At 35.5% G+C, this 11687-nt stretch overlaps 2 protein-coding genes across 2 annotated transcripts in view; both read right to left on the reverse strand.

Annotated features, from left to right (window-relative positions):
• LOC121302193 (methylglutaconyl-CoA hydratase, mitochondrial-like) overlaps positions 1 to 11273 on the reverse strand; it is an 85622-nt gene extending 74349 nt beyond the window's left edge. The window contains exons 1-2 of the mRNA XM_041232021.1: positions 11246 to 11273; positions 4098 to 4161 (exon numbers count right to left, since the gene is read on the reverse strand). The gene's annotated coding sequence lies outside the window, so the exon portion shown is untranslated. The remainder of the gene's footprint in view (positions 1 to 4097; positions 4162 to 11245) is intronic.
• On the reverse strand, positions 2277 to 4099 carry LOC121302182 (nuclear factor interleukin-3-regulated protein-like). The gene has a single exon (XM_041232002.1). The coding sequence runs from the start codon at positions 3961 to 3963 to the stop codon at positions 2545 to 2547; it is 1419 nt and encodes a 472-aa protein (XP_041087936.1). The 5' UTR covers positions 3964 to 4099; the 3' UTR covers positions 2277 to 2544.
• Positions 11274 to 11687: the final 414 nt, after the last annotated feature.

Here is an 11687-nt window from a genome sequence, read left to right on the forward strand (position 1 = left end):
GGGGTTGAATACTTATGCAAGCAAGATATTTCAGTTCTTTATTTTTCTTAAAAATATTTCCCAACATAAAACCAGTGTCACCTTACAATAATTGATTCTAGTTTCAGTGTTTAAAAATAAAATATCAATACAGAACGAAATTTCAATGTACCATTTGTAATTCAGTAATAAAAGAGAATTGGTCAGGGGTCTGTATACTTTTGCAAGCCACTGTGTGTGTGTGTGCGTGCGTGCGTGCGTGCGTGCGTGTGTGTGTGTATATAAAGGAACAACAAATGGTCACCCCTTCAAAGATTGGGTATAGATTCAGTGTTATCACAAATAATGTCTTGTTTTACATTTGTATAGATTTCACTATCACATTTGAACATAAACTAGCTGTGATATGTATGTTGGGATATGATAGTAGCAAAACCCCATAAAGAAATTATCATGTCATCCTTAGTATTGTAGTTTTGTACCGTATGTTTTGGTTTGGTTTTTTTCACCTAAAGTTTGATTTTTGGGGCAAAAAAAAAAAACTTTCACTATATTTTGATATGAATCTGTTTTTTTGTTTGTTTTTTTTAACAGGATTAAATACATTTCTGAATATAAATACAGTGTCTGCACCATAATAGTCAAAAGTGTACAGTATGACATCCCCATGTGTCAAAATTAAATTTGGGTTTCTATGTCATTTAACGAATGCATGCAAGAAACAAAGAATCAGCAATAGCCAGTTAAGTGATAGAACTTTGTGACCCAGGTTCCATTAAATGTCTGCAATGTGACCCTGGTGTCAAGAGAGTTAAACCTGACCTATGCTTCAAGACTGGAACGTCTATTATAGGGCAAAGTGGGGCTGGTATTTAACCAAATGCTTACTGTAAGTGCACCCGATCATGCTGTGCCAATCTCGGAATAGGGAATGCTATTTCCTAGGCTTTATTAATGCGTAATTTAAAACATGAAAATAAAGTCAGATTTTTATGTTGAAGAACACTTTAGCAAACATTATTAAAAATAGTGTATACATTTGGATAGTCTGGGTGTACATAACTCAGTACTAACCAGAGTTCAATGTAACATATTTCAGAAATTATGTCAAAATACTGCACTGATCTTTGAAATATTGTACTTCTCTCAACCTCACTTAAGTTTTGTATTGTATTTTGATGTGTATCTCAATGTGTCTATCAATTTGAGATCACAGGATAAAGGGTGTTTAAAAATATTTAAAAAAAAACAAGCTATAAATATGTATTTTAATGTACTTACATATTCATTTGTATGAATGTTTTGTGAATGATGCCTAGCTGGACAGCTAATATTTTAAATATTTACAAGGTTTATGCAGTTTAGTTTGCTAGTTTTAACCATGCAGCACCCCATGCACTCAGTGTATTCATTAAACATGTACATGTATAGATATGCAGTGTATTTACTTGCATGCTAATGTTTTATGAATAATTCCCCTTTTCCCTACTCCAAAAATTCATTGGCTTTAATGCTTACTTTTTATTGCATCAGTGATTGAATGTACAATAACCTTGGCTGCAGGCCTCTAGCATTGTCTTCTCTTTGTTTAGTAGAAATATATATATATATATATATATATATATATATATATATATATATATATATATATATATATATATATATATATATATAATAAAAACCTCTGTATTAAAAAAAACATATGTCCAAGCTGTTTAAAATGTATGTACCTCCAGAACTCCTGCAAAAGTATATAACCAAGAGGCTACAGTCGATTCAAGTTGTTTGTGGTAAGGAATGTCTTGACCAGATTTCTTCACAATTGAATATTGCTGAAATGTGTAAATGCAGATATGTTATCACCCGATATTCATCCTCCATATTGGAATGTTACTAATTTTAAGTACCGGTAGATGACATCTGGAACATATCTTACTTCCTTCATCATGGTAACCACAATACATTACCAGAGCAGTAAGGAAGTCAGAGGTCAGGGACAAAATCTATACCAGGTGTCCTACCGAAGCACCTAAACTAAGCAGCTAGGTACAATAGTGCACTGAAGTCTTTACAGTCTTTTAAGGCAATAAGCTTGCTTGAGATACTTTTGGTTTAACCTAGACCAAGCATTATATATTTTATTCAGTATTCCAACACATCTTTAACATGATCTCCTAACCATTAGGAAAGCAAAAAAGGTGGCCAAAACCAAATATAACTGTTGTTTTCTTGTAAAACTTTTACATGGTATCATTAAGCAAATAATTAAAAAAGAAAAAAAAAAAACAGCTGTTCAGTGCTTGTCTACTTAAATTTATTGTAAATGAAAAAACTCACAATTGACAATAAAACTTAATGGAGAAAATGTTAACATTTAATTTACATTTAGCCTGACATCAGACTATTATAAACTGTACAGATGGAGTAATTATGACACATTCATTGACTACAACAATCTGTGCACAAAAGACACCAAAATGTATAATTTAGACACTACATTAACACTACAGTGACATCACAAACAAAGCTCTAGGTCAAACGGAGAATTGTGCAAACACAAACAACTTATTTTATATAACATCCTTTAGACAATGAGCCGTGATCAGTCTTGCTTGTGCCAGACTCAAAATCAGGTATTTGCTGCTTTGTTATGAGTCTTTTCAGAGAAGCAACTTCTGCCGATAAGTCGGCAATACCCTGTTTTAGATACAAGTTCTCTGACTCTGTGTCATTGTAGGAATTGTCCTTTAGGTTAATAACTGTTTTATTTGCTATCATCCCAGGTGAGCATGGGCCAAGTCTGTTTTTACAGTTAGTTTGAACCATTAGGGGGGGGTCTTTGTTATGCCAGTGATCTGGCTGTTGAGACCAGTCCTGGATATTAATCACTTGAACAGATAAAGGGCTTAGAGAAGACTGTATCAGATTTGAAGCTGTGTGTTTCTCCAGCTGATAACATTTTTTGGCAGACATATCAATTGGTGACAGCAGTTTCCTTGAGGAGTCAAAGTCGGGATCTACGGACTCGACTTTAATCTGGATGGCTTTTGTTTTGATTCTCAGCTTGTGAGGCAGGGCAGAGGAGCTTGTGTCTGGTACTTTGACAACAGTGGTGGTTATAATCTGTGGTTCCACTGGAGAAGGAATAGGACCTTTGGGAACCTGCTGCTCATCTTCTCCATCAGAGGTTTTTCCCACAGTACCTTCATCTGCCTCCGAGTTTTGCGGAGAGTTACTTGATGACCTTGTTATTTCCAAAATTGGAGAAGGCTGAGAGTAACTTTCCGTGAATGTGTTCCCCAAGTAGCTCCTGTACATATCATAGGGGATGTTCTCATCTCGGATCTCTCGTGGGTAAGTGACGGTTTCCATAGGTTCTTGTTTGATGATTTCCGGGGTCCTGCAAGTAGTTCGAAGAGGGCTGCCCTGGATAATCAAAGACGTTTCAGACACATCGGACAGGGAACTGTGCGGAGAGTGCTTAATGACAGAAATACAGCTGCTACTCAGCAAAGCAGGCTCAGGTTCGACTGAATATGAACTTCTGCTAGCACTGGATGATGCTAAATCCTGATAAAACGCAGCTGTGGAGTTTGAGAGCTTTTGCACCTCTTGGGCATATGCAGCTGAACTTACCAAACCAAACTTGAGTTTTAAAGACAGCAGCTCGGCTTTTAAGGTAGCATTCTCCTCACCCAACGCCATCAGTTTAGTCTCCAAGACCATGTCATTCAATCTGCGTTTTTCCCGTGACCGTTTGGCAGCCTCGTTGTTTTTGCGTCTTTTTTCCCAGTACTGTTGATCCTTCTTTTCATCAGGAATAAACTCTCGTTTTCTACGGCAGCTTGAGTTTTTCTGTTTAAAGGGCCCGTTAGACAGTTCATGAGCCTCTAAATCTGAATTTGAGTCCTGTGCAGCCAGTACCATTACATTGTTTCCATTACAAGAGTCTATAGATGGCTGTTCTTTCTTGATTGCATGCATCTTTTATTTTAGTTTATTTCTGAATTTCTAAATCTGCTTTAACTCAACAAATCTCTACAAGGTGGTCATGATAAGTTGTTTTTTCTGAAAGCAAAAAAAAAAAAAAAAAAAAAAAAAAAAAAACTTTGTTTCACCTTAAAACCTGGTAAGTCCAGAAAACATTCATTTCTTGTTCCAGCAGTAATGCTTCTGGACTACCTGTAGAAAAATAAAAAAAATAAAAAAACATATATATATATATATAGATTTTAAATCATAGGAAGATAATATCACACCTACACATTTTTATGAGAGGAAAGCTCCAGATTAAGCATATTCCTTCCCTGAACAGTATTCATTCAAGGAATTTGAATTAATGTATCCGTGCCAAGCACTGACCAGTAGGTACATCTGCAATGCACATAAATGAGCTGTTCTTTTCAAGTTTGAATATAATATTATAATAGTAAGTTAAGAGGAATTTAGAAAAAAAAAAACATTGTTACCTAAACCTCCATTATGACACTTTCTTATGGAAATATAGTGTTACCAAGTTTAGGTGTATTGAAAGGGAAGCAGAGTTAATCTCGGCTATATAGTACCACAGGAAAAGCTGTCTCTCCTATATCTAGAGACTTATATATAGATAGATATATATATATATATATATATTATATATATTATATATATAATATATATATATATATATATATATATCGAACCTTTAGAACGAAATCAGATTATTATACACAAAACATTGAATTAGAGTATTAACAGAATGCAGACATTGAGGATGAACACTTGTTTCACAATCACAGTTACAATAACATCCTGTGAACAACATGACTCAACGTGCCCCTTAGCAATCTGCGCAATGAAAATGAAATCTAAATAAATAAACTGACGGCATCTGACGCTAGTGCAACATGACTGTGATGCAGCCAGATACAAATTTAATTCCATTAGTGAATAATGTCAAAACAGCACAGCACCAATTGCACTGAATGAATAATACATTGAAAATTATACAGATTATGCCATGATTCACTCACTTATTGTCAATATTATCTTACACAACCTGCTTACACAGTTCAACCTATGAGCATAATTTTACCAAAATGTTTTTGAAACTATCCTAATAAACAAATTATTATTATTATTAATAATAATAATAATAATAATAATAATAATAATAATAATAATAATAATAATAATAATAATAATAAATGCTACTTCTATAAAAATAGAAATATAGAAATGGGGCATTTTAATCATAAAGAGTAAGCAGAACTATGTTTGCCTTCATTACAAAATCATTACATTACTAGTGACAGCTAATGTTTTTTTTCCCACTAGGGATGCATATGCCGAGTGGAGAACCAAGCTTGTTCTTCTATATCTATGTACGTATGTTTGATTTACTGTAGGTGGCTGTAGGACAATTGACGGTACTAATTTTGTTTTTACAGCCATACCAGGAATGTACTATACAGTGGCTCTCAAAAGTATTCACCCCCCCTTGGACTTTTCCACATTTTATTATGTTACAACATGAAATCAAAATGGATTTAATTAGGAGTTTTTGCCACTGATCAACACAAAAAAGTCCATAATGTCAAAGTGTAAAATAAAATCTACAAATTGTTCTAAATTAATTACAAATATAAACCAGAAAGTAGTTGATTGCATAAGTATTCACCCCGTTTGCTATGACACACCTAAATAAACTCTGGTGCAACTAATTGTCCTCATAAGTCACATAATTAGTTGAATGGAGTCCATCTGTATTCAATTAAGGTGTTTCACATGATTTCAGGTTAAATACACCTGTCTCTGGGAGGTCCCACAGTTGGTGAGTACATTTCCTAACAAAAACTACATCATGAAGACGAAGGAACATTCAAAAAAAAAAAAAAATCTGGAATAAGGTTCTTCAAAAGCACCAATCCAAGGTAGGATATAAGAACATTTCCAAGGCATTGAATATCCCCCGGAGCACAGTAAAGTCCATTACTAAGAAATGGAGAAAATATGGCACAACTGTGAATCTGTCTAGAACAGGCCGTCCTCAAAAACTTGGTATCCGGGCTAGATAGGACACTAGTCAAGGAGGCCACCAAGAGGCATATGGCAACTTTAAAGGAGTTACAGTCTTCCACTGCTGAGCTGGGAGACAATGTGCATATGGCAACAATAGCCCAGGTGCTTCACAAAACTGGCCTTTATGGGAGAGTGGTAAAAGAAGCCATTGTTGAAAGAAACACATATTAAGTTTGCCAGAAGGCATTTGGGAGACTCTGAGATCAAGTGGAAGAAGATTCTATGGTCTGATGAGACCAAAATAGAGCTTTTTGGCCTCAACGCTAAGCGTTATGTTTGGCGCAAGCCTAACACCACGCATCATCCTGAGGACACCATCCCTACCGTGAAGCATGGTAGTGGCAGCATCATGCTATGGGAATGCTTCTCTGTGTCAGGGCCTGGAAAGCTTGTGAAGATAGAGGGCAAAATGGATGCAGCAAAGTGCAGAGAAATCCTGGAGGAAAACCTGCTGAAGTCTGCAAGAGACCTGGGACTTGGGAGAAGATTCATCTTCCAGCAGGACAATGACCCCAAACACACAGCCAAAGCTACACTGCTGTGGCCTAAAAACAAAAAGGTCAATGTCCTGGAGTGGCCCAGTCAAATATGTGGAAAGAGTTGAAAATTGCTGTTCACCAAAGGTCCCCATCCAACTTGACAGAGCTTGAGCAATTTTGCAAAGAAGAATGGACAAAAATTGCAGTGTCCAGACATGCAAAGTTGGTAGAGACTTATCCTAAGCTCATGACTGTAATTCCTGCCAAAGCTGCCTCTACCAAATATTGAATCAAGGGGGTGAATACTTATGCAATCAATTATTTTCTGTTTTGTATCTGTAATTAATTTAGAACAATTTGTAGCTTTTATTTTTCACTTTGACATTATGGACTTTTTTGTGTTGATCAGTGGCAAAAACTCCTAATTAAATCAATTTTGATTCCATGTTGTAACACAATAAAATGTGAAAAAGTCCAGGAGGGATGAATACTTTTGTGAGCCACTGTATATGTACTTGGAGGTAATTATTATTATAATTTCAGGTACTGTTATTAACAATAATAATATCCATTATAATAATAACATTAATAATGGGTTACTAGACCTGCTACAAACCCATCCTGTTAATCGATGAAATATTTCTTATCTGATCTAAGGTCATACCTTGCAAAAAAAAAAAAAAAATGGTTGAAAAAAAAAAAAAAAAAAAAAACCTAAGTAAAAGATATATATTTAAATTCCCCATTAATGACAACCGTTTCCGTGTCCCTCAACAAAGTACATTATCATTCTAGTAGGTTTTTAGTAAATTTTAGTAAAATAAATAGCTTTACTATTTATATAACAGAAAACAGCTAATTACAACACTAATCAGGGATGGCCAAAGTTGGTTCTTCTACTCCTGTGACCTTTTTAACTTTACGCGTACGCTCAAACCCATAAATCTGAGTACGCAAGAAAAAAATGGGATTTATCTAATTGGTGTACTCCACACCTACACAAGGTTTCGTTGATAAATCACACTCATCCTATAAATGTGCGCACGTATGTGCGCCTCAATTCCCCGCCCTCAATTAGCCTTATATGGTGCACAAATAACGGCATATTTCAAATGAGAATGAACATTCTAAAAGAGAAAGAAGAAGAAAATGCAATTTTACAGTGAGGTGGAGGCTAAAAGGTCCTCCCTTTTCGGCAGCTTAGTGGCCTGTCAAATAAACAAAAATATGTAGCTTGGCAGGAGGTCACCTCTGCTGTAAACTCAGTGAGTACTGAGAGCAGGACCATGACCGAACTAAAAAAGAAATGGTGGATGTAGCGGATGCGGCAGAGGAGTCGGGCCAAAGTGTGGATCTCAGTCCAAGGGTTGACCAGAGGAAGGGTGCTGGCTGATGCGGTCCTAAAAACGCAAGAGGATACCATGACGGAAATTCTGAATTTAAGACATTTATTGACATTGACACCACATTGCAGGCGCTCGTCAGCAGTAACTCTGAGCTTTCTAAACAAATAAATAAGTGAAAAACAATTAACAAAAAAAAAAAAAAAAAAAAAAAAAAAAGTCTGCCATTAATGGCTAAAACAAGGGTTGATAATTTCATGTGTTAAATGTGTTCATCATGTTATTCTTTGGATGTGCATTTTCATAATTATAATAACCATATGCTATTATCACAATCTGGTTATCCACTTGTGCGCTTATATGGTAATATCTTTATTCGGACATTAACAGCAATAAAACAATAGCCCTTGAATAACTATTGCACAAACGCCCAATATCTTATTTTACTTAACAAAACATGTTTCAAGCGTGCAATATCACTTTTCATCCACTGGAAGTAGCGTACGGATGGTCGGAAGTTTGCGTAGAGATACGCACTTTTCTACATCAAGTTGAAATGTGATATATCACAAAGTTTGCGTGGAATCGCGCGTATACACAGTTTACGAACAGATCTGTGCGTACACACAGCTGATAAATGAGCCCCCTGGTCTTTGTTCCAACCCTGTTCTGAATTGTTTAATTGAAACAATTAAACCTCCATCCAAACCCTGAAGTAGTTAATTTAAACTTGAAGGGGGATATCCCTCCACGACAGTGATTGGACAATCCTGCACCATATAATTTGCTTAATTAGATCTTTTTGCTTGTTTTCAGCTATAGAACAGTTGCACATTTCAAGGTAGCGATAGCATTTGATAAGTAACTTGAACTGCAACTGTTTATGAGCTGAAAACAAGTAAAAATGTCTAATTAAGAAAATTACCAGTTCAATTAAGGGTCTAGTTAAGTAATTGAGAGCTCGGTTGGAATGAAAACCAACAGCCACTGGTGGTCCCTAGTACCGAGTTTGAGAAACCCTGGACTAATGTAAGACAACTAAAAACAAAAAAACAAAACAAAAAAAAAAAAATACCTCCGTCGAACAAGTTCTGGGAAGCTGGAAAGTCATGGAAGTCGCTGACTAAAGTAACTATCTTTAAACATCAGCACTATTGAATGCGTTACACAAGCGCAACACGGAACCCTATACTGCACTTCCAAATTATGTAATCCAGACAAACATGCAGGCACGTACTGTAGACAGCAGTACTGCGTTATTCCTCGCCTATTGCATAACTATATAGACTGAAGCAATGAAAACAAACGTACAGTATACGGATCTTTGTTACACTCCAATTCTAGACACAACACCCTCGTGACCGAACAGAATTTAAAATTGTTTAACATGTTGAACATCTGTTTGTACTATTGGTCATCTCAGTTTCGGTAATGTGTTAAAAAAAAAAAAAAAAAAAAAAAAAAAAAGAAAAAGCTATGTAATACTAATGTGCCAAAACTGTTCCAGCCCAACAAAAACCAGGTCAAATCATTTAAAAACCATTATAATCACATTATTAATTAAAGTACTGCATTTATAAATACTTTTTTTCTAAATTGTTTGACATGCGCATCTAAATCCGACATTGAAACACACGTCAGGCTGACATAAAAGTAATAAAAACACGTGTAATACATATTTAATATGCACCCTGCATTTGGTAGGGGGCTCACTGGATTTGTTTAAGCAATGCTGCTGTTGCTGTGTTGATGGTTCATTGCGACACTGTGTCGTTGGAAAAATACATGAGACGTGACTGAGGCAGCATGCAGGCAGGATCGCAGGACTCTCAACAGCTTCTCGTGTTTATTACAGTGCTCCAAGAACAAAGGAATGCAGTCCGGCTGTGTACACACGTGTAACCTGTACACCAACGACTGCAGAAATAAAAAAAACCAGACTTTATTTTTTGAAGGATCACCTGTGGATAATATTAGCAACTAAAGCTTTACTTTTAATGTACTAGAAAGTAAAACCAAATTTGTAATTGGAGATTTAAAAACTAAAAACTATACATGAGTATAGTTGTAATTTGTAATTTGTTAATGAACACATTGTTTTCCCGTTTATAGACAGAGGTCTGGCAAGACTGCATAATGTGAAACACCAACGCCCTGGCATAAGATCTGCACCACAAAAGAGATGTAATCAAAACTGTAAACTGCAACTCAAGAAAGACATAAGGGGACAAGTGTTGTATTTGGTAAACAAAACAAACTCGACCATCTTAGAAGGCTGTAGACTTTATTTTTAAATTTTAGTTTAGTTTTTTTTTATTATTTTTTTTTTTTTTTTTTTTTGCTCTATGTTTTATGAAAATAATGTGTCTGTAGATCGCACAGTCATTTTACAATCGGATAGGTAATGTAGCCTTCATTCAAACAAATCATCGCGCGCTTGTCTGTCATAAGTTAAATATAAAAAGCTGCATCATCCAAAAATGGCAATAGTTTCATATAGAGCTGTAGTTAAAAGTAACTCACCGCGAAGGGGTTTTTTTCTTTTTCTTTTTTTTTTCTTTTAAACCCAGACTACGCTGAATGCTGCACATTCACTTGGCTGTATCACACTGTTCATTTCTGTTCCACATTTTCTTTCTTTGTGTCAGGATTATAAAATCGCGTAATCAGCTCCCCTCTATTCCCTGGCTCCCAGCAAATTCGGTGCTTTATTATGTAACATTTACAGGAACTATGCTTATGTTCTCTGAACTAGTAACTAATATTGGGAATATAAAATAATGCTCATGTATAGAAAACACCGTTACATGCATTTTCTTCACATTTTCAGTTTTTAGAAATTCGTATGTTTATATATATATATATATATACTGTATATTCCATGTATTTGCATAAAATAATGTAAAAACTCTTCGGAAAATTAATACCATATTCTTTAGTTATAAAATGTCCAATAATTAACACATTTCCCAATATAATGATAACTGCAGCCTATATAATTAGAATTAACAAGAATACTGTCAGAATTGCTCCTTATAGCATGTCTAAACGTAGATTTCTATTTATATGAAGATACAGGCTCACCGAATCGGTTTTCTGGGTCACTATGCCAGTCGCATTACATTTACAACAATGTCGTTTCAAAGGAAAGCAGCTTATTAAATGTATGTCACAAAATGGATTACAAATATAAACATCCAATCCAGAGCATTACCGTTTACACAAATGTATTATGCAACTATGTTGCAATGCTGTTGAAAAGACTACGTGACCCTCCAACATGCTGCAATGTAACTATTTCCCTTAAGGTGGCGATTATCCCATTGAGATAAATAGCCACAATTAAATAACATTACAATAAATATAATTCTTTTTATTTACCTGTTAAATCTATCACTTATCAAATGCCGAAGCTGAGGACTCTATAGCACTGTAGTCAATAATGCTGGCTGTATCGAAGAGACAGAGCGTGTTTTCCTTAACGGTACAAATCCAAATGAATTGAGGTGAACCGCCTGCTCTCCAAAGCTTTCTCCTGCTGGAGTCTGTGTCTGAGACACGGATCTGTGTTAGTAGGTCAGTAAAGAAACGCATTGGCAGCTCCCTCGTATTGACACTTGCAAGAGCAAATCCTTAAGTAGGTTTATTTGATTCCAGCCAATGGTGTAGGAGGAAGGAGGGGTTTGAAACTGTGACGGATCCAGCTTGTGTATCGAGTTCAGTATAAATACAAGCGCACCGGATTGCATAACCAGAGAAAAACTTGAGTCGCGTTTGGGGAAGTTTATAGTTTATATAATTATCCAATAGAAAGAGAAAAACG

This window comes from Polyodon spathula, chromosome 2 (assembly GCF_017654505.1).
Source record: "Polyodon spathula isolate WHYD16114869_AA chromosome 2, ASM1765450v1, whole genome shotgun sequence".
In the NCBI taxonomy this organism is placed as follows: domain Eukaryota; kingdom Metazoa; phylum Chordata; class Actinopteri; order Acipenseriformes; family Polyodontidae; genus Polyodon; species Polyodon spathula.

Bases quoted from the DNA above. Each gene is read 5' to 3' on its own strand.
- LOC121302182 (XM_041232002.1), bottom strand. From the start codon at position 3,963: ATGCATGCAATCAAGAAAGAACAGCCATCTATAGACTCTTGTAATGGA.